Source organism: Dipodomys spectabilis, unplaced genomic scaffold, assembly GCF_019054845.1.
Source record: "Dipodomys spectabilis isolate Male_0828 unplaced genomic scaffold, ASM1905484v1 ptg000273l, whole genome shotgun sequence".
Lineage (NCBI taxonomy): Eukaryota > Metazoa > Chordata > Mammalia > Rodentia > Heteromyidae > Dipodomys > Dipodomys spectabilis.
The window spans coordinates 5,885,150-5,906,595 of NW_024870950.1; the positions used below are offsets into that span (position 1 = coordinate 5,885,150).

The window sequence follows — 21,446 nt, forward strand, 5'->3', positions numbered from 1 at the left end:
TTGAATCTTCCTTAGTTTTACAACATTTTTTTTTTCTTTTGTGGTACTAGAGTTTGACTCAGGGCCTTCTGTTTGCTAGACAGGTGTTCTACCCTTGAGCCATGCTTCCAGTTCTGTTTTTTGCTGGTTATTTTTGAGGCCAGGTCTCACTTCCTGTCTAGGTGTGTGCCTGGGTGTGATCCGCCTGAGTGGCTGGGATTACTGGCGTATGCCAGTGTGTCCAGCTTTGTTGAGAAGCAGTCTCATGAGCTTTTTTATCCCATGGCCTCAAACCATGATCCTCTCAATCTCAGCTCTCAAGTAGCTATAATAAGTGTTAATTACTGGTATCTGGCTCTTTTTGTTTTTTTTTTCTGATTTAAAAAATAGTACATTCCTTGTAGAAATTCAGTAAGTACAGAAAGAAAACTGCTGCCACTCTGGCATTGATTTCAGATATGAAACAGGCATTTGGAGGCTCTAGCAGAAGAATTAGAAGGACGGGATTTTGAGCAGGCAGAAATGGGAGTGGGAGGTGGGGATAGAAAGTGTGCTATCTCCAACCCTACAGCTCCCCCTGTAGGAATAGTGTTGATACTCTGTTTTGTAGTCCCATAGGCAGCCAGGCATTTGAATAGCCTGTAGACTACATTTATAATACTGTGCAAGCCCAGTACAACCAAAGACTTCTCCCTGGCAGGCTGTACACACAGAGTGCCTACAAAAACGAGCTCCTGACCACTACGGTGCCTGAGATCCAGAGGACCAACCTGGCCAATGTCGTGCTGCTGCTTAAGTCCCTTGGGGTACAGGACCTGCTTCAGTTCCACTTCATGGACCCGCCCCCGGAGGACAACATGCTCAACTCCATGTATCAGCTGTGGATCCTCGGGGCCCTGGACAACACAGGTATGGCAGCTCCAGCAGCTGGTCGGGCCTCAGGGGTCCTGGCATGTTGGCTTTTCTTTCTTTCTCTTGGGGTCCTATGCATGTCTGGGTTTGTTCTCTTCCAGGTGGTCTCACCTCCACTGGGCGGCTGATGGTAGAGTTTCCGCTGGACCCAGCTCTGTCCAAGATGCTCATCGTGTCCTGCGACATGGGCTGTAGTTCCGAGATCTTGCTCATTGTCTCCATGCTTTCGGTCCCTGCCATCTTCTACAGGCCCAAGGTGGGGAGGCAGGGGCAGTTCTGCAACTCGCAGGAGGTCTTGAGGGAGTGTTGGAGAGGGAAAGCATTTGTTTCTGTCTGATACGGAAATGGAAATAGAATGGACTGGAAATAGAATGGACGGCCAGAAACCCAGCTTCCAAGGCTTTCTTTTGTCTTGACAGTTGGGGGAGGCAAAAGGGCAGGCTACAGCAGTGGTGTCCCTGGAAGGGTTTTGGAAATATGCGAGAGTATCTTTTGTCTTCTCGTATTTGGCTGTGTCCCATGAACGCTTTCTATTTCTTCTGTATGTTTTGAAAACACTGACGTGTTGGAAGGTTTGTGTGGACAGCTGTGCGCCCCAGGACATGTGCTGTGGCCCTGAGCACCCCCCTGCCCAGGGTAAAGGTCCTTTTGCCCTTCCTAGGGTCGAGAGGAGGAGAGCGATCAAATACGGGAAAAATTTGCCGTCCCCGAGAGTGATCACTTGACCTACCTGAACGTCTACCTGCAGTGGAAGAATAATAATTACTCTACGATCTGGTGCAATGACCACTTCATCCATGCCAAGGCCATGCGGAAGGTAGGGGCGGCAGTTCGGATATGAGCAGGCGCCTGAAGGAGGGGCAGGAAGGAGGGGGAAGGAGGCTCCACCGAGGCCTGTCTGTGTCCTGCTCTAGGTGCGGGAGGTCCGGGCCCAACTCAAAGACATCATGGTGCAGCAGCGGATGAGTCTGGCTTCGTGCGGCACTGACTGGGACATCGTCAGGAAGTGCATCTGTGCTGCCTATTTCCACCAGGCAGCCAAGCTCAAGGTGGGCCGGAAGCCCTGCGGAGCCCGGGCCCCTTCTGGCTATGGCACCTGTATGAGTCCCCTGCGACGGTATTAGGGGATGAGGTTAGTGGCCCCCCTAGGCGGCATGTTCTGATGTGGCTGCTTGTTGTACCTCTTCCTTAGGGAATTGGGGAGTATGTGAACATCCGCACGGGGATGCCCTGCCACTTGCACCCCACCAGCTCCCTCTTTGGAATGGGTTACACCCCGGACTACATAGTGTATCACGAGTTGGTCATGACCACCAAGGTGAGTCGTTGTAAGGTGCTCTCCCCTCTCTGCCTGTGCTGGCCTCGCAGGGGGAGGTGGAGGCCTTGTCACATGGCTCTTCATTATGGGGCCGCTCCGGGAGGACACCGCTCCCTCCACTCCGGTGACCTTTCTCTCGCTGCCCTTCTGCTTGCAGGAGTACATGCAGTGCGTGACCGCCGTGGATGGAGAGTGGCTGGCAGAGCTGGGCCCCATGTTCTACAGCGTGAAGCAGGCAGGCAAATCACGGCAGGTAAGGGTCCTGCCTCCCTCGGAGGTAGCAGCGGATGGAATCGCTTTTTCCTCCATCTGGTATTGAAGACGTGCACTCACGTGACCCTCACTCCTCTCTCCAAACACAGAAGCTGGGACCCAGCTGTCCTGTCTGGGTCATGTCCTCCTGTCATGTTCTCCTCTCCTGCCCAGTGGTATGGATGGCTGAGCCCTTTTCAAACAACAACTAAAAGTTACTACTTCAAGTACTCATAAAAGTAGTAGAAACAGTGTAAATAAGCCACCTGAAATTTATCTTCTATTCTTTATAATTGCCAAATTCTATTAACCTTATTTTGATTATTCTTATACTGCATTACATATGCAGCTTTTTCTCCTGTAAAGTTTTATCTCAGATACCATGTTATTTTATCTAGAAATGCTTGGTGTGTGTCTGTGTATTGTTAAAGTGTAACATTTATGTGATGATTACTCCCAACAGAATGAATCTTTTGTGTTATCTAAGTCTCTAACCCTTACTCAGCTTTCCTCATTTGTCTCAGAGATAACCTCTTGGTTTACTTTGACTGGAATCCAGATACTGCTGTTGGCTGTTGTGTGTTCATGGTCTCCTTCCAAAACAGGCTCTGTCCCTTCCCTTTCCTTCATCACCTTGATTTGTTGGGGCAATCATCATTTGTCCTGTAGAATAGTCCAGAGCATGTATTTAGTCAGTTGCTTCCTCATGATGGTGTTTACCAAGTGCCTCTTGGTGGTGTACTCTTTGTAACTTAGTTAATTTAAAGGCTCGATGAGATTCCAGCCCAGGTGTGGTTTGTGTGTGGCACTGTGAACTTCCTTTTAGATGTCAGAAGGCTCTGTGAGGCTAGTTGGATCTACTTGAGATGATGCTGACGATGAGTTGTAGCCTTGGTGATATCAGTCTGGTCTTTTCCAAGTTTTCTGTCTGTTAACTCCACTTTCTTAAGAGTATGGCGTCCACCAATGAACATCAAATGTTCACATCTGTTATTTAGTGTTATTAAGTGTTGCTGGGCCTTTGCTTTCCTCCTCCTTAGCATAGTTGTTTACACACTGAGCTGAATGCATCTCCCTTTCCAGCTAGAGGGCTGTGTTTTCTAGGACTTTTTGGCAGAGTTGTGAGCTTGATTAAAAGATTGACTGTAAGTACTTACAAGGTTTTGAATGGCGTGTGGAGGTATGCCTGGCTTTAGAACTGAATCATCTAATGTCTACCTGGGATCTATGAAAAAGAAAGTAACAGTGAGATGTACAAGTCATTATGTCGAAAAATGAACTTGACAACTTTGGCGGGGGGGGGGGGGGGGGGGGACCGAGAGGAGAAAGGGATGGGAGAGGATGGGAAGGGGAAACAAAGGAGGAGGCAGCAATGCTTGATAAGAAATGTACTCATTGGGGCTGGGAAGGTGGCTCAGTGGTAGAGCGCTTGCCTTGCATGCCTGAGGCCCTGGGTTCAATTCCTCAGCACCACATAAGCAAAAAGAAAAAAGCTGGAAGTGGCGCTGTGGCTCAAGCGGTAGAGTGCTAGCCTTGAGCTGAAGAGCTGAGGGACAGCACCCAGGCCCAGAGTTCAGGCCCCACAACTGGACCCCCCCAAAAAAAAGAAAGAAATGTACTCATTATCTTGCCCATGTAAGTGTAACCCCTCTATACGGTATTTTCACAATTAAAAAAAAAAGAGATATGGAAAAAAAAGAAAAAGTAAGAGTCGGGTGCTGGTGGCTCATGCCTGGAATGGTTGCTACTCAGGAGGCTGAGATGTGAGGATCGCAGTTTGAAGCCAGCCTGGGCAGGAGTTTGTGAGACTCCTAGTGGAGCTGTGGCTCAGCGTGGTGTAATGATATCCTTGTAAAAGCTCAGGGACAGCGCCCAGGCCCTGAGTTCAAGCCCTGCAACTGACAAAGAAAAGAAAAAAGTAAGACGTAAGTTGCAGAAGGAAAGGCAGAGTTGGTGCTGAGGCAGGGAGCCAAGCATAGACATGGTATAGACATGGCCTCTTCACCTGAGCCTCTCTGTTCTTCTCCAGGAGAATCGCCGTCGGGCCAAAGAGGAAGCCTCTGCCATGGAGGAGGAAATGGCCCTGGCTGAAGAGCAGCTGCGAGCCCGGCGGCAGGAGCAGGAGAAGCGCAGCCCCTTGGGCAGCGTCAGGTGAGCCGTGGCCTTGCGACCTGGCTGAGATGGAGCCTGTCAGGGACTGGGCCTCTGTGGCCATACAGTTGAACTGACTTGGTCCGTGGCCTTCTTCCTCTCCTCATGGTCAGGCTGATAGCACATGGCTCAGAACAACTGTAATCACACTATGGGTCTTTCTGGCCGGCACCATCTTACTCAAGATTAAGTGTGAACTGTGAGTGTGGTCTGCAGGGCCCACTATGGGCAGTAGACACTCTCTAATCATTTGGGTAATTCCTCCCAGGTCCAACTGGTTATCGCTGAGGTGGCTGAAGCTACCTTCTGAAGCTCCCTAAGGGGGCCTGAGGGTTGTTTACAAATCCTTTTTAGCCAGGTGCTGGTGGCTCATGCCTGTAACCCTAGCTACTCAGAAGACTGGGGTGGGAAGATTGTGATTCAAAGCCAGTGGGGGCAGAAAAGTCCAAAGACTCTTATCTCCAGTTCACCAGCAAGAGGCTGGAAGTAGATGTGTGGCTCAAGTGGTAGAGTGCCATTTTCCTTGAGCAAAAATCCAAGTGAGAGAATACAAGGCCCTGAGTTCAAGCTACAGTACCGGCACAAAAAGCAAATCCGTTTTGAATACTGCATAATAGATATCTGAATGAGATGACTTCCTTTATTTTATACTCTGCTGACAACACAGGCATGCAAGGAGCAGAAGCATGCTAGGGATGAGATCCTTCAGACCCGTAGCTGCCGCATACCTGAGTTAGAAAGGCTCAGGCTCTTTGTCCTGACATGGTGAGGAGTGGTGTGCTTCTTACTCTTTCTTTCTGTATCTCCAGGTCCACAAAGATTTACACGCCAGGTCGGAAGGAGCAGGGGGAGCCCATGACGCCTCGCCGCACACCAGCCCGCTTTGGGCTATGAGCTGAGGGTGGCACCAGTACCTGGGTGCTGTGGACTCCATCTGTGCCCATCAAGGAAGGCTTCTGGGGCCGTTCCTGCCAGGCCAGGCTCCACCACAGAGGACAGAGGAGCTCTCAGTGCAGGCGCTCGGCAGGTGGAAGCCCTGGAGCAGCTGCAGTGCTGCCCCAGCTGCAGGAGGTGGCTGGACCCATCACACCACATCACCTGTCCCTGGGACGCTTGCTGTCTAAGTGTCTTGGCTGTGACTATCTTTTTTTATCCTTGTATAAAGCAGCAAGATAGACTTAGAGGCAATTGTAATTTGATTATGATTCAAGATTTGGAAATAAATTTATTATTTGTAAAATGTGATTGCATTCCTGATTTCCTTTTTCTTTACCACCCTACAGTAAAGTAAGGAGGGACAGTGTGCCTTTCTCCTTGGATGTGTCTTCCTGGGGCTGCAGATGGGAGCCGCCAGTACCTGGCACTAACTGTCTTAAAGGGCGTCTTGTATACTTAAGACTTAGTTTCTTCTATTGGCCTATCTGTCTTTATGTCAGTACCACCCAGTTTTAATTTCTGAAACTTTATAGTAAATTTGTGTGTGTGTGTGTGTGTGTGCGCGCGCGCGTGTGCATGCACATGCTGTGTATGTTATTTGTGTGCTGGTCCTGGCCTTTTGCTCTTTCTTAGCTTTTTTGCTTTCCCTTAGGATTTTTGCCTCCAGGCTGATGCTCCACCATTGAAGCCACACCTCCAGTTCCAGCACTTGTTGGTTAATTAGTTGAGTCTCTTGGAGGGGCTGGGAAGGTGGCTCAGTGGTAGAGCGCTTGCCTTGCATGCATGAGGCCCTGGGTTCAATTCCTTAGCACCACATAAGCAGAAAAAAAAAAAAGCTGGAAGTGGTGCTGTGGCTCAAGTGGTAGAGCACTAGCCTTGAGCTGAAGAGCTGAGGGACAGTGCCCAGGCCCAGAGTTCAGGCCCCACGACTGGACCAAAGGAAAAAAAAAAAAAAGAGTCTCTTGGACTTTTCTGCTGGTGTGGGCTCTGAAGTGCAATCCTCAGGCATGAGCCACCAGTGCCCCGGTTGTAGTTCAGTTTTAAAATGAGTTTTGTTCTTTCTCTTACTGTTTTGGCCATTTGGGTTCCCTTGAAATTCCTTGTGAATTTTAGAATGGGTTTTTCTATTTTTCCAAAAGATACTATTTGGATTTTGATGAAGACTAAATTCATAATCACTTTGGATAATACTGGAAGTTTAATATTAAGCAACCCATGAACATGGGATGTGTTTCCATTTATTTTTTAGATTTCAGCAATGTTTTGTAGTTTTCATTATGTAAATCTTTTCCTTCTTTGGTTAATTCCTAAATAATTCTTTTTGATGTTATAGTAAATGGAATTATTTTTATAATTTCCCTTCCAGTGTATAGAAATTCAGCCGATGTGTTGCCTTTTTTTTGGCGTGACTTTGCTGAATCTTTGTTTTCAATATCTTAAATTTTATCAGCAGAGACAATTTTACTCCTTTCTAATTTGTCTGCCTTTTGTTTTTCCTGCTCAATTACTTTGGCTAGAACTTCTAGTACTATGTTGAAAAGAAGTGGCAAAAGTGGGGTTTTTGCCTAGTTCCTGTTCTTAAAGGAAAACTTTGGTCTTTTATCAATGAGTATGAAGCTGTAGATTTTTTTTTTTTGTCAGTTGTGGACTTGAATTCAAGGCCTAAGTGCTGTCCCTTTTGCTCAAGGCTAATGCTCTACCATTTGAGGCAAAGCTCTACTTCAGGTTTGTGGGTTTTTTTTTTTTTTTTTTTTTTTTTCTGGTGGTTAACTGGAGACAAAAGTCTTACAGGTACTTTTCTGTCCCAGATGGCTTCAAATCATTATCCTCAGATCTCAGCCTCCTGAGTAGTTAGGATTACAGGCATGAGCTATGGGTGCTGAGCAGTGATACAGATTTTTGATGGTTACCTTTCATTCTTAGAATTCTGTAATCACAGAAATTTTGTTGTTGTTGTTGTTGTTGGTTCTGGGGCTTGAACTCTGGGCCTGGGCACTGTCCCTCAGCTCTTTCAGCTCAAGCCATGGCATCACTTCCAGCTTTTTCTGCTTATGTGGTGCTGAGGAATCCAACCCAAGGCCTCATGAATGCAAGGCAAGCACTCTACCACTGAGCCACCTTCCCAGCCACAGAAAGTAATTTTTGTAACCATTTATTTTTTTTCTTCCCCCCTACCCTTTCAGCTTTCTTTCTAAGCCTATTCTATCTACTTGGTCTAGCTGGATGGGCTTTTGTAGTCAAGTGACTGGGTGATACGCCAATTTCTTTTTCTGTCCCTTTGCTCTGCACAGTACACTACTGACTTGGCTGTGATGCAGTTGCCCCACAGGAAGTGAAAGACAACTTGGAAGAAATGTACAACATTGAAAATAACCAGGGATTGCATTTTTGATCAACATATACGGAATCTTTGCTAGATTATGGAAAATATGTTTAGTAGATTAGACTAGGATCTCAATGACATTGACCTTTTGTTTGAATGAATGGACCACAGCTAGGACTTAAATGTGATTTCATTAGTACCATGTTTTTCAGTCTTAGTTTTCTCTACAGAATAGACCCTTGTGCTAAACTAATTGGGGGAAATGGTCAAAAAGAGCATAAGTAGGAGAATAATAAAAACTTCGAGATTCTCATCACTCAGTCTCACACTGTATCTCTGGAACTTGCCCATCCCAAGTCCTGACGGGCATCCTGTGAAACAAGCTGCTGTTTAGGAAGTGACTTTTGGCCTTTATTTGCCTGGGCAAAGAGGCTGGAATATTTAAGAATTATCACCAACTGGTAGGCTTCTTCCTTCACTTGTTTTGTGCCCTCAGAAATACAAGGGCTTTCATTACTTGCTCTTACTTTACCCTAGCAGCTATTTGTCTCCATTTCCTATAGACTAGAAATAGATATTCTAGACATGTACTCAGTTTAACAAAATCCTACCACAATAAAACAGTTTAGCTGTCCTTGGAGTTTGTTATAATGGAATTTTACTTGTATTGAGGTGGCAGGGGAGAAGAATAAAGTCATTAAAAGAAGGAGTGTAATATGGCAGCGAGGGAAGAAGCAGATGGCTTGCTTTCACTTCCCCTCTTGGAAAATCCATCATTTATGTCTCACTTTCTTCTGCATCTCAAGATTACTTTCCTTTTTTGGAAAAAAAAGGGGGGGGTGTTCAGATTTGTTTTCCTATTTAAAATTGTAGAAAGACACAGAAAACAAAACAACAACAACAAAAGGAGCTAATTATCTCTTGTTGGTTTACAAGCAAACCCAGGCAATCTAGAAACTTGCTTTGGGAATGGTGGTTTGCTATGTAAGTGAGAGAGACTAATGTCTTTCGGAATCCCGAGCGCACGTGGCTGGGAGCAGGTGTGAGGGCTGAGATCCCTACAAGACACCAGGCGCTCACTGCAGCTGCATTGTTCATATCTTTATTTCAGAGTCTGGGCCTGGAGGTGGAACTTTGGTGCCAAGGTTCATTCCACTGCAGGAAGTGGACAAAACTTAGCAAAACATTAGTATGGTGCAAACCAGGCTGGGACCTTGATATATTCTCCTGAGTGCAAAGACAGGTCAAAGAGAGATAGACGGGAACTCACTTTTCCACCGAAAACATCTGTGGCAGCAGTGTTCAGGGTAAGGCGCTGATCCTAGCAAAACGAGGAACCTGAGGGAATTGGGAGGATATGAGAGGTTTTGATCTGAGGAGAAATGAATGAGGTAATTCCCCCAAAGACTGGCCTTATCATAAGCCAGGCAGCTCTGGGGTAACACAGAGTTTAGAAGTGGTAGGAAATGTAAGCGTAGAGCCAGGCCAAGTCGGGGCTTGGGCTGCTCCTGTGGAGTTTCTAGGTCCATAACTGGAGGAAGAGGCTTGTCCTTCCTTCCTCTCTTCCTCTCTTCCCCAAGTGGGGGAGAAGCTAGATCCAAGATAGGTATTTGGTTATCAGAAATGGCCATAGTTGGTCTCCTCCTTCGACAGATGTGGCAACCTCTCCACATGGATCACTGCTCTGTGTAACTAAGTAACTAGAGTGACCTGTTTCCTTCTCCTTAAGTGATTTCCCAGCCCAGTGATCTTTGGGGGAAAAAAGGATGTTACACTCTTACGGTTTTGGCACATGGGACAAAGAATGGAGACATTCTGGTAGCAAAGGTCATACAGGGCAGACCTACCTGAGTAGTGGGGCAACCCTATACACTTGGACACGTCCGCTTTCTGACTTGGATCCTTCCAGCCCAGTGCGCCACATGGCCTTCCCCTTGGCGTGTGTTCCAGTTTGCTGGGGATTAGGGCTTTGGGGCACGGCCTTGTGTTCCCGGATTTCATCTTCTTCTCTTCAATCTCGTTCTTGAGCTTCTTGTTTTCCTGCTGCAGATGGACCATGACATTGTGGAGCTGGCTGTGAAGAGAGGGAAGGAAGGACACGTGGGCCTTTGGTTTGCTTGTGGTGCTTAGCTTCCTGCTGAGGAGATCTGGTAAATGGGGACCATCCCAGGAAGGAGGGTATGGATACCCACTGTGGACATGGGACCCTGTGGAAGAAGCCCAGGCCTAGGAGTGGGGAAAACCTAAAACTAGTACTTCTGAGTCACTTGGTTGGCTCTGGATCTGTAGTCTTATCTGTTAGGTAGGGACAATCAAGCTGAACCTGTTAGCTTTGGGGTTTGTGTACAATCCTGTTTGACAAGTAATAGACATTTGACTGGAGGATCATTCATCTGTTAAGAGCAACTCTGGCCATGTGGACTGGGGTGTTCATGGATTACTTGGGAAACTCTCAGCCAGAATGAATACCAAAGCATTGCTGAACAGTTAGGAGTATGGGAATCTTGGCTGTGTACAACTTGAGGAAATGTTTTTGTTCTTCCTTTTTTTTTTTTTTTTTTTGAGATAGGGTTCTACCCTTGAGTCTAGTAGTCTAGACTGGTTTTGACTCATGATTCTTTTGCCTCTGCTGAGATTATAGTCATGTACCACCATGTGTGGTGAGAACTTGGGAAAGTTCTGTGTGAGTGTGTGTGTGAATGTGTTTCCATTTTACAGATAGAAAGTGCATGTTACAATAGAGGTGGAATAACACTTAACGTTACCCTGTGTCCTGTGTGTGTGGTAAGCAGCAGCGATGGCTACCATTTGAACTGCATTTCCTCAATGTGAGAGCGGTGGCTGGAAGTACTCTGAAACAAGACTTTCAGAGCTGGAATTCTGGGTGTGTCACTCTGGAGTTCTGAGACCAGGGATAAAGGATTTATCTTCCCTAATTGTTTCTTTCCCCATTTATAAATGCAGTTTATACCTACTGACAGTCCTTGACTTACAAGTTTTTAATTTTGTAATGGTGCCCAAACCATACACATTCAGTAGAAACTGTACTGGGAATTTTGAATATGGATCTTTCCCAGGCTAGCAGTATGTGGTCCAATTCTTCCTTAAGATCCTGGGCAGTGGTAGATAGTAGGAGTCCCTCTATGCTCCCAATCGGCCATGGGGTTACCAGGGAAGATGACTGCTACTCTTCATAGCACTGTGCTGCTAAGCTGTGTCTGATAGGTTAGTTGTTGCACTTTTGATGGTACTGGGGTTTAGACTCAGGGCCTTATGCTTGCCAGGCAGGTTCTCTACAACTTGAGAACTATGTTCCCAGACCTTTTTTAGTTAATTTTCATATAGGATCTCATGTTTTTTTCCCCAGATCTGGCCTTGGATCACAGTCCTATGTCTGCCTCCTGTGTAGCTGAGATTATAGGCATGTACCACCACATCTGACTCTTAAACGCATTTGTGTGGGGCTGGGAAGGTGGCTCAGTGGTAGAGCATTTGCCTTGCGTTCATGAGGCCCTGGGTTCGATTATTCAGCACCACATAAGCAGAAAAAGCTGGAAGTGGTGCTGTGGCTCAAGTGGTAGAGTGCTAGCCTTGAGCTGAAGAGCTGAGGGACAGCACCCAGGCCCAGAGTTCAGGCTCCATGACAGACAAAAAAAATGCATTTTTTTGGTTTTCTGTTCCTGGGGCTTAAATTCAGGGAGTGGGTGCTGTCCCTGGACTTCTTTTGCCACATTTTGAGCCACAGCACTACTTCTGGCCTTTATTGGTGATAAGAGTCTCATAGTCTTTCTTGTCAGGGCTGGTTTTGAACCATAATCCTCCGATCTCAGCCTCCCGAGTAGCTAGGATTATAGGCGTGAGGATCTGGTGCCCGGCTTCTTAAATGCATTTTTGATTTAATACTATTTTCAACTTATGCTGGTCTTATTCAGACAACCCCATCTTCAGGTGAGCACCTATGTACTGAACTCCTGGTATCTTAAGAAGATTAAGCAAGTTAATACATGTAAAGCACTTAGAAGAGTGTCTCACATACCCCAACCAATTAATTATTAGTTGAGCTACTTTTTATTATTAAAAAAATTTCCTTTCAACAGGATCAAGGAAACTCAAGAATGATTTTTTTTTTTTTTGGTGAAACAAAACATCCTAGATCTTGGTGCAATCTAAGGAAAAACTTGAAATGATTTGTTAAGTTTTTTTTTTTCAGATTCTGTTAACTTTTAGTTAATTCTCTCTAGACAATGTTTATATCCAGGGGCAAATATCACAGGCCTTTCTAGCGGAAATCAAAGAATTCATCTGCAAACTCTTCTCTGGGAATACACGCTTTACAAACCTGGCTGGTCTTGAAGGTCCTCACTCCATGTGCCTTTGGCAGGAGCTGGGGTCCTGGTTCTGTGGCTCTCTGCCCTGTCGGTATGCCTGATGCCTCCAATAACCCACATGGTGCATCCAAAGTCCCAGTTGGCCTCTATGCTGCAGTGGTCTTATCCCTTCTGACCAAAATCTATAATAGTGCCTCACCCCTGAGTGTCATACGTGGGTTCCAGGCTGGAATCCTGTGGGCTTAGCCCCCTGGGGCAGAGTTTGTGGGGGCAGCTGCTGCTTGATCCACTCTGTCACCAGCAAGCCTATCCCCAGATCCATCCAGTAGTCCATAAACACACGGTCATTTCGGACAAAAGTCCAGGACGCCATCTCCTAGGGTCTGCTATCACCTCCCAAATCTCAGTTTTTTTTGACATTCATTCCTTTACCTCTATCCTGAAACCTCCTACACTCTTCCGTCTTATCTCTCGGTGGGCCCAGCTTTGACCACACAGGTGAGGCCAGACTGCAGAGGAGGGCGGGGGTGGGGGTGGGGAGCACTGCAAGCAGAGCTTCCTTGATGACTGGGTGGAACAGAGGAACCCTCAATCTGAAGCGCTCATCTCAGGACACGCCACGGTGAGCTGTCCCTCTGTGTTCCTTCATTTGGGGGAATCTGTGTTACGGTTGCTTAGTCCATGTCTGTCTTTCAGTGCCTGTCTCCTTCTCAGCCTTCCTGACCTCTGAGAACTACAGAGAGGAGAACAGGAAGGGGCATGTACACTAGTGACCCCAGCTTGTCCTGCTGGTGAGGGAATTAAGGCCCAGTGTGGCCAAGGGCCCACAGATTCAGGACTTGAGGGTCCTTCCCTGGGGTGGGAGCTGCATGGTGATTGATAAAGCCAGGCTGGCTCCTGTTGGCCCTTCTTATTGGGTTCCAGGAGCAGCCAGGGTGGTGTGGGGTCACTTACTCCTTTTCACCAGTCAGCTTGGCAATGTATTTGACCTGCTCACGGAGCTTGTTTCCTAGCTTCTCGTTGGCGATCCTGTAATGAAATGAACAGAGGAGTGGCTGAGTCCCTCCCTAGCTTCTGGTGAGCAAGCTTGGCAGTGGAGATTGGGTCTTCTCAACAGAGCTTTGGCTGGACACCAGGCTGCCTCACATCACTCTGTCCCTGGCGACCCAGAGCTCTTCCTACTCAACAGGGAGGCACTGAACAAGTTTAAAGGGTCCAAGGGAAGCTGGAGCTCAGGTTGGGAAGACAAAACTAGAGCCCCAGCAAAACTTCCCTTCCATCTTGATGCTGCCCTATCCCTATGTTGCAGGACTTTCTAAACCTGCCTAAAGAGCTGGGTCTCTTGGTCTTAGCCTAATGGTTAGGTGTGGGCTGACACTGGATATGTTTCCCAGCAGGGCAGGGCAGGGCAGGGCAGGGCAGGGCCAGGGCAGGGCAAGGCAGGGTAGAGTGTGTATGTGACTGACCACTGGCATGCATGTGGTTTCTCATCTCCTCTGAGCCTTGGGACCCGCCTCCTCTTCTTCCATACTTACTTCTGCTCTTTTGCCCACTGCTCCATGTTGCACATTGTCTGATCATTTTCTCGGTGGATTCTACGGGTTTCTTTAGGCACTGTTGGTGGATGCGGGAAGTAGGGCTTCCAAGTAAAAAGAAAATGAGAGAGTAAAGGAGTGGGAACAGAGAGCTTCATGTCCCCTGCCACCCTAAATCCTACTTCTTGTCTTCCTGTGCTGTCTATGCTGAGACCAGTGTCGCTCACATCACGTGATGTTTCTGAGGTCACTATTTAGAGCAGACATGCATAGAATAAGTTTCCAGACCAAAGGCATTGCAGTGACTTGTTCTAAAATAACGGTATGCTATAGCAACCGTTGTTGTTGTTGTTTTTGGTCATGGGGCTTGAACTCTGGGTCTGGGCACTGTCCCTCAGCTCTTCAGCTCAAGGCTAGCACCCTACCACTTGAGCCACAGCACCACTTCCAGTTTTCTGGTGGTTTACTGGAGATAAGAGTCTCATGGAGTTTCCTGCCCCGGCTGGCTTTGAACCACGATCCTCAGATCTCAGCCTCCTGAGTAGCTAGCATTACAGGCATGAGCCACTCGTGCCTGCCCCCACCTTTTTTTTGGTGGTGGTATCGGGGTTTGAACTCAGGGCTTTACGCTAAACAAGTGCTGTATTACCTACTTGCTCTACACCCTCAGTCCTTTTTAAAGTTACTTTTCAGAAAGAAGCTGATAGTGCCCGGAGCTGGCCTCTGACCAGGATCCTTCTACTCCTAACTTCTGCAAAACTGAGACCATAGGTATGTAATACCATGCCCAGCTCACTGACTGGAATAGGGTCTTGTTAACTTTTTGCCTTGGCTGGTCTCAAACCTCCTTCCTCTCATCTCTGCCTCTTGTGTAGCTGGGATTACAGGAAGCGAAGCATTATGCCCAGCTGAAGATATATTTTCAACAGATGGGAAGAAAAATATTTGGAGGAAGAACTAGCCTCCTTCTCATTTGGACAAAATCTCTGTAGCCACCTCAAGATGTTTTGAGGCCTCCTAACAAATTTCAGTGCTCAGACAGTAGGGCGTGTCTACTTAGCCAATTCTACCTCAGGGTCTAGGGCTGCTGTATGTATAGAGTGTATCCTGGAGGAGGAACACTCAGAGAGGTGTCTGAGTCAGAGGCAGCTGATGTGCTAGACAATCTCTCCTCTGGAATGAGGGGTTTGTTTTTGGTCAAAATGTATTGACCAAGCCATTAGACTATATTTGGGTTGAAGCAGAGGCTGTAGCCCGGTAGTACCTACCCCTGCATCACACTGAACACACCACCTGCTCACCAAGGGCTGTGTGGGCAGGATGGTACAAAAGGAAGCAATAGTAGCCAAGGGTTGCCCACCTCTTTCTCATCTGCAAGGAGGTTTTCTTTCAGGGTGGCCATTTCCTCTTGAAACGACCTGAGCTGTGATTCCTTTGCTGCCAGCATCTTGAGGTCACACTGGTGCTGTTTTTGCCACTGCAGCACTTGGTTGCTCATCTCCTCCAGCTTCTTGTCGAAGGCGCGCACCTGCCCAGGAGCACAAAAGGACAGATCACACGAGGACAAGGCAGAGAGGGTGGGCTTTCTTGGCCTAGGAGGACTTGTTGGGGGGTATTTTATTTCCAGCGGCCAGCAGAGGGCGCTCCTGCTCTGATCTTCGTTACTTCTGCCCATCAAGGAGCAGAGTCGGTGGAGGCAATGTATTAGCCAAAGGGCATGGCTTTTAAACGCTAAATAATTCTGGATGCAAAAGGTGACCTTGTGCGCCCCTAAGAGAAAGGCAGCCCAAGCCCCTGGCTTCTTCTCACCTCTAGTTCGCTCTCCTGGTGGAAGTTCTGCAGTTTTTTTAATTCCACATTGACCTTTTTCATCCTGTCTTCGTAAGCGAGGATTTCATCTTCCAGTTGACTTTTCCTCTCTTGGGCCTGTTGCAAGTTTCGCTGCAGGTTCTTTGTCTCTGTGGTCGCATGAGCGAGCTTCCAGTAAAGACAAAGGGGATGAAAGTGGCCATCAGAGCCCTGTGGCTCTTTGCTGAGTCCTGAACAGAGAAGGGTTCAGTCCCTCTCTGTCCTCTGACTGGCACCGATGGTCACTTTGCCTAGTGTTCCAGAAAGGGGTAGTTTTTGGAATGTCTGCACGCCTGTGTTCTCTCCCCCAGTCCCTCTTCTTCAAGTCTGATGAATTGATTTGTCGGCATGATCAGCAGGGGGGAGCGAGGGGGTGGACAGAGCACAGTTTCCCCCGAAAGCCTTGCTCCAGAGTCACCCATGGGCAGGAAGATTGGTTCAACGTGGCTCCCATCTTTGCCTGTTCCTACCCCGCCACCCCTGCCCCAACAAAGGCCGAACTAAGAGGAAGCAAGCCTTCTCTTGACAGGAGACCCAGTCCAGCCCCAGGAGAAGGGTCTGAGATGCCCGGAGGATAGCCAGCCCTGCAGGAAAGTGTCTCTGGAGTCTTTGGCATGTCTCTGAAAACTTCCCTAGGGATGAGGGGGTGTGGCCTCACCTTCTCCAGGGCTTGGGTCAGGTCATCTTGACAGGTGTGTGACTTCTGCGATAGTTCCTCATAAGCGTCTTTGGAGATCATGTTCTGCTGGCAGAGCTTCTCTTTCTTGATAGCCAAGTCCAGCTGCGTCTGCAGATTCATTCTGGACTCTTTCAGGGAGGTTAACTGTAGGAAGCAAGAATGTCACTGTTAGAGACCCAGCTCCTGGCCCTCTGTGGATAAGGGCTGGGCTCATTCCGCGGCTGTAATCGTCACAGCAGTCAGTGTTCATGCTCACACCGTTACCTTCTCTGTTGTAAAAGGTTAGAGCTATCTTTCCAGGTTCTCTTCTAATGATATTTAGAGTATTAGCCCTCCACTCCCTTCCCCTCCGCTCCCCTTTCCTTCCCTTCTCTTTCTATCTCTGTGTCTTTCTCTCTGTCTGTGTCTCTTTCTCTCTGGTTGCCTCTGTCTCTCTCAGCATTACAGTTGTTTAATTTCAGGCCTTGTGTTTTCTAGTCTGGTGTTGTATCGCTAAATGAGCCTTGTGTTTCACTGGTTATTTATTTATTTTTCTCTGTCATGGGGCTTCAACTCTGGGCCTGGGCACTGTCCCTCAGCTCTTCAGCTCAAGGTGAGTACTCTACCACTTGAGCCACAGTGTCACCTCTGGTTTTCTGGTGGTTAATTGGAGATAAGAGTCTCAGGGACCTTCCTGCCCAGGCTGGCCTTGAACTGTGATCCTTAGATCTCAGCCTCTTGAGTAGCTAGGATTATAGGCATGAGCGACCAGCGCCTGGCTTCACTGGTTATTTTTAGGATGAGGACTCATTTCCCATCCAGGCCAGTGCCTGGACTGTGATCCATTTACTTTAGGCTTCCCACTGTTGTCTGGGATCACAGGCATACACACAGAGTCTCCTTCTCTGGAGATGGAGTCTCATGGACATTCTGACCATGATGGCTAACCTTGACAGGTACATGCCACCACAGCCAGTGAAAATGTCTCATAAACTTTCTGGCTGAAGCCAGCTTCAAATCATGATCCTCCAGGTCTCAGCCTCCTAAGTTGCAAGGATCATGTGTGTGAGCCACTGGTACCCCATTTCCTGTGCTATTCTTAAAGAATAGCAATTCAATGTTAATAACTTTTTAAGATAGATAATATGAAGCCGTTAGAATTGCTTAATGTTTCCTTTGTATGCCAAGATGCTCTCTATTCCTCCCCCACCCCAAAAGATGCAATGTATTCAGTTGTGGGAAATGTCACTGCTCATGATGGAGAGGAACAGGTGTTAGTGCTTCACAACCCAAGCTCAGTACGCTTTACTCCTCTGCTTGCTACTTAGTGACCTGGAGCTTCAGATTTTCTTCCAGCTGTAGACAGGGGAGCACAGCAATATCTATCTATCTATCTATCTATCTATCTATCTATCTATCTATCTATCTATCTATCTCTATGTATGTAAAGTTTTACACAAATGATGACTGGATTGAAGCATAGTGCCTAGCTCATGTCAGATGCCATTTTCTATTTCCTGTCATTTTTACCTATGTGAAGTACCCAATAAAATGTTTCTTGTCTTATCCCCTTTCTATGTTTTATGACTAGCTCTGGAAATGTTCTCTAACAAATTGTCCCAAACAACCAATTCACTTAATTCTGGCCTAAAACACAACACCGAAAGGTTTGGTATGAAAGTCCAGATAGTTGGGGACTCCACTGAGGATGAAATAAAACTTTGTACATAGGAAAGAAATGTTTTGTGGGGAGGGAGAGAGAGAGAGAGAGACCTCATCTAAGGGAAGGGAAGGGTAGAGGCTGCAAGGGCCACAGAATATAGAGTTGGCCGAGCCAGTCAGTTTCGTGGTTGCACCAGAGGTGCAGTCCACACAGGTGGATTTCAAATCAAGGGTCACAGGATCCAGGCTCTCCTCTCTCTGAGGTTCTACCTCCTTACCTGTGAGTTCAGATCATCGACAATTTTCTGGGTAGCACTGCATTTGTTGGCAGCAGATTCTAGTTGTGAAGCAGCATTGGTCAACTTTTCCTGGAGATGCTTGTTTTCATCCTCCAACTTTCTCCAACTGTCTTTCCACTGTTCCCCCAGTAGAGAGCAAAATATAGAAGAGAAATGTTCACTTAGTCTACTGTTAAAACTCCACTCTTTCCCCACCCCACTGTTCCTTCTCCTACCCAGTGGTCTTTCCCAATGTCCCTCCTTTCTCTCCTGAGCGCTGGATACCCATAACTTCTGCATCTCTCCCGAGCCAGGGAGGTTCATGAAATTGGCCCTGGATTCACGATCTGCCTCTCACCAGATTCCCCTTCTTACCGCCTTTTCCTTCCTTTTTACTTCCTGTTGCAAAGCGTCAAGTTCATACTCCAGCGACGTCTCCTTTTCTTTGCTCTTTTTCAACAGTTCCTGTTTTTCTTCCAGTGACCTTATTGTATCCTGAAGGTCACCTTCTGCCTGGGTTTTGGCCCTTTCTAGTTCCCTTTGCTGAGAAAATAAAAGGTAGAAAGACAGTCTTACACTACGTTTGTATTTGGACAAAAAATTTAGACCATTATAAACAGAAAAAGATCAAGATATATATGAGAACAATCCCTTAGTTCTATGGTATATGCAATGGACAAATGTGTTCCCATGTGCCGTCAACAGTTTTTCTTTAATTAGTTTAATCAATTTTGTTTGTTGATCTAATTCCCATAGTGTCAGTATTTCCTCCCATTTACCAATCTATTAAGACAGAAACCTCTTTGAATAAAGTTTTAAACTATCTTAGAAGAGTACAAAAAAGAACAGTTAGGGAAGCAAAGATTTAAAATTGATCCACAAGGAGACCTTTTGAATTATTGAAAGAATAACACTGTTATTTGATTCATTTTGAGCTTATTCTTTTAAAAATGCTTATTACTGGCCATGGGAATTCTTGCCAAGTGGCTGATATAGCAACTAACATACATTCTGGGTCATCCATCTGCCTGGATCTTTCCAAATAAAGAAGGATTCATTTAACCTCAGAGCAGGACAGCTGCTGGTACTGGCTGCCTACTTGCCCTCCATACCTGGTGCTGAATGACTTTGCCATAACTCATCATGTCATTTATTTTTATATCCTGCTCAACTAGTGACTTCTGAAGCTGCTTCTTCTCCTTCTCTGCATTTTCAAGCTTTCTCAGAGCCTCTGCCAGTTCTAAGGCCAACTCTTCTCCCTGTTTCCTAAAGCAAAGAGGCAACAACAAGGAAAACATTCCAGTGCCAATTGCTGGCAGGCTGTGGGCTGGCCTTCTAGGGAGGTCTTGCTTGTCTCATTTCTGGCTGTCATCCACTGTGGTCCAGGCTGGCTCCCAGGGAAGGGAACGGGAGGTACCTGTTTTCTAACAGCTCTGCTTCAATGGCTGAGCCCTTCCTTTGGTTTTTCTGTAGCTCTTTCTGCAGGTTCTCGATGATTTCCGCCTTCTCCTTGTCCTTGAGAATGCAGTTCTGCAGTTTCCTCTGGGTCTCCTCTAGTTTGTGCTTTACTTCCTCTTTCTCATCCTTACATTGGGATAATTGCTGACCTGCAGAAACCAAGAGACAGGTTGATGGCATGTCCATGTAGAAGAGCATATGGGAAGGTTGCACTCTCCAACAGGGCTGGTTAGAGTCTAGAACTGTTCTTACTCCATTTCCCACCTGTCCTCTCCATTTTATGATCAGGTCTAAAGATCTCTGTTAAATTATCTGCCTTCCAAAATTGGTTAACTACTTGTAGAAAACTAAAGCTAGATCCTTATATATCACCCTGCACCAGAATCAACTCCAAATGGATCAAAGACCTCGGAGTCAAAGCTGACACTCTGAAAACATTACAGGATAGAATAGGAGAAACCCTAGGTCTCCTTGGCACAGGCCGAAATTTTCTTAATAGAGACCTAGAAACACAACAAGTCAAAGAAAGGTTGGACAAATGGGATTGAATAAAATTGCAGAGCTTCTGCATGGCAAAGGACATAGCTAGCAAGATCACTAGAAAGCCTACGGATTGGAAGAAGATCTTCACTAGCCATACAATGGACAAGGGTCTCATATCTAAAATATACTTGGCACTTAAAAATTAAATCCCCCAACAACAAATCCTCAAAGAAACAACAGCCCAATAAATAAGTGGGCTAAAGACTTAAAGAGAAACTTCTCTAAGGAGGAAAGAAGGATGGCCAATAGACACATGAAGAAATGCTCAACCTCTCTAGCCAGAAAAGAAATGCAAATCAAAACAACATTGAGATACCACCTCACCCCCAGTTAGGATGGCATAATCAAGATCTCTAATAACAACAGATGCTGGAGAGGATGTGGCCAGAAGGGAACCTTACAGCATTGTTGGTGGGAGTGTAACTTGTTCAACTACTTTGGAAAGCAGTATGGAGGTTCCTCAAAAGACTCCATATAGAGCTCCCCTATGACCCAGCAATCCCACTTTTGGGCATTTACCCAAATGATCACAAACAAGACCACACTAAAGCTACCAGCACAACTATGTTTGTTGCGGCCTTATTTACCATAGCTAAGATATGGAACCAACCCAGATGCCCCTCAGTAGATGAATGGATCAAGAAAATGTGGTATATATACACAATGGAATTCTATGCCTCCATCAGAAAGAATGACATTGCTCCATTTGTTAGGAAATGGAAAGACTTGGAAAAAATTATATTAAGTGAAGTAAGCCAGACCCAAAGAAACATAGGTCCCATGGTTTCCCTTATTTGCAATATCTAGTATATGTCTGAGTCAAGCAGAAAAGGTCAGATAAGTTGATGTTAGGGAAATGAACCCCAAGATAAGTATTCAAATGTTTTTTTTTCTTTCATGCTATTGTTTCTAACATATTTATAAGATGATTTCTTTGTTGCTTTGAATGTCCCTCCCCCACAGTGTAACCCCTGCTTTCACTGTATTTGATGTTGGTATAATTTGTGAAGGGGAAGGGAAAAAACAACTCATTTAAATAGAGATACAGGTGGATCCATTGCAACAATGAGATGTACAAGTTGTTATGTGGAAAAACGAACTTTACAACTTCGGTGGGGAGGAGGGGTGGGGGCGGATTGGGTAGGGGGGCAGGGGGGATGGGAAGGGATGGGAAGGGATGGGAAGGGGAAACAAAGGAGGAGGCAACAATGCTTGATAAGAAATGTACTCATTACCTTGCCCATGTAATTGTAACCCCTCTGTAC

The 21,446-nt window shown here is 46.4% G+C and overlaps 2 protein-coding genes across 4 annotated transcripts in view; one reads left to right on the plus strand and one right to left on the minus strand.

The window, feature by feature from the left end:
- The window catches only part of Dhx38 (DEAH-box helicase 38), a 28,903-nt gene extending 12,780 nt beyond the window's left edge, over positions 1 to 16,123 (plus strand). For 2 of the 3 annotated variants that reach the window (XM_042700803.1, XM_042700804.1), the window contains exons 20-27: positions 680 to 888; positions 993 to 1,147; positions 1,553 to 1,708; positions 1,806 to 1,940; positions 2,084 to 2,209; positions 2,367 to 2,462; positions 4,491 to 4,612; positions 5,422 to 5,857. In XM_042700803.1, the coding sequence (XP_042556737.1) occupies positions 680 to 888; positions 993 to 1,147; positions 1,553 to 1,708; positions 1,806 to 1,940; positions 2,084 to 2,209; positions 2,367 to 2,462; positions 4,491 to 4,612; positions 5,422 to 5,506 (1,084 nt within the window). In that variant the 3' untranslated portion in view covers positions 5,507 to 5,857. Of the gene's footprint in view, positions 1 to 679; positions 889 to 992; positions 1,148 to 1,552; positions 1,709 to 1,805; positions 1,941 to 2,083; positions 2,210 to 2,366; positions 2,463 to 4,490; positions 4,613 to 5,421; positions 5,858 to 16,111 lie in introns of those variants that run through there. The other variant, XM_042700805.1, reaches the window with a different exon arrangement.
- Positions 8,997 to 21,446, minus strand: part of Pmfbp1 (polyamine modulated factor 1 binding protein 1) — a 43,653-nt gene continuing 31,203 nt past the window's right edge. The window contains exons 10-20 of the mRNA XM_042700806.1: positions 19,598 to 19,787; positions 19,293 to 19,446; positions 18,556 to 18,723; positions 18,181 to 18,318; positions 16,241 to 16,405; positions 15,544 to 15,711; positions 15,095 to 15,262; positions 13,735 to 13,838; positions 13,154 to 13,228; positions 9,719 to 9,945; positions 8,997 to 9,209 (exon numbers count right to left, since the gene is read on the minus strand). Coding sequence (XP_042556740.1) covers positions 9,193 to 9,209; positions 9,719 to 9,945; positions 13,154 to 13,228; positions 13,735 to 13,838; positions 15,095 to 15,262; positions 15,544 to 15,711; positions 16,241 to 16,405; positions 18,181 to 18,318; positions 18,556 to 18,723; positions 19,293 to 19,446; positions 19,598 to 19,787 — 1,574 coding nt within the window. The 3' untranslated portion in view covers positions 8,997 to 9,192. The remainder of the gene's footprint in view (positions 9,210 to 9,718; positions 9,946 to 13,153; positions 13,229 to 13,734; positions 13,839 to 15,094; positions 15,263 to 15,543; positions 15,712 to 16,240; positions 16,406 to 18,180; positions 18,319 to 18,555; positions 18,724 to 19,292; positions 19,447 to 19,597; positions 19,788 to 21,446) is intronic.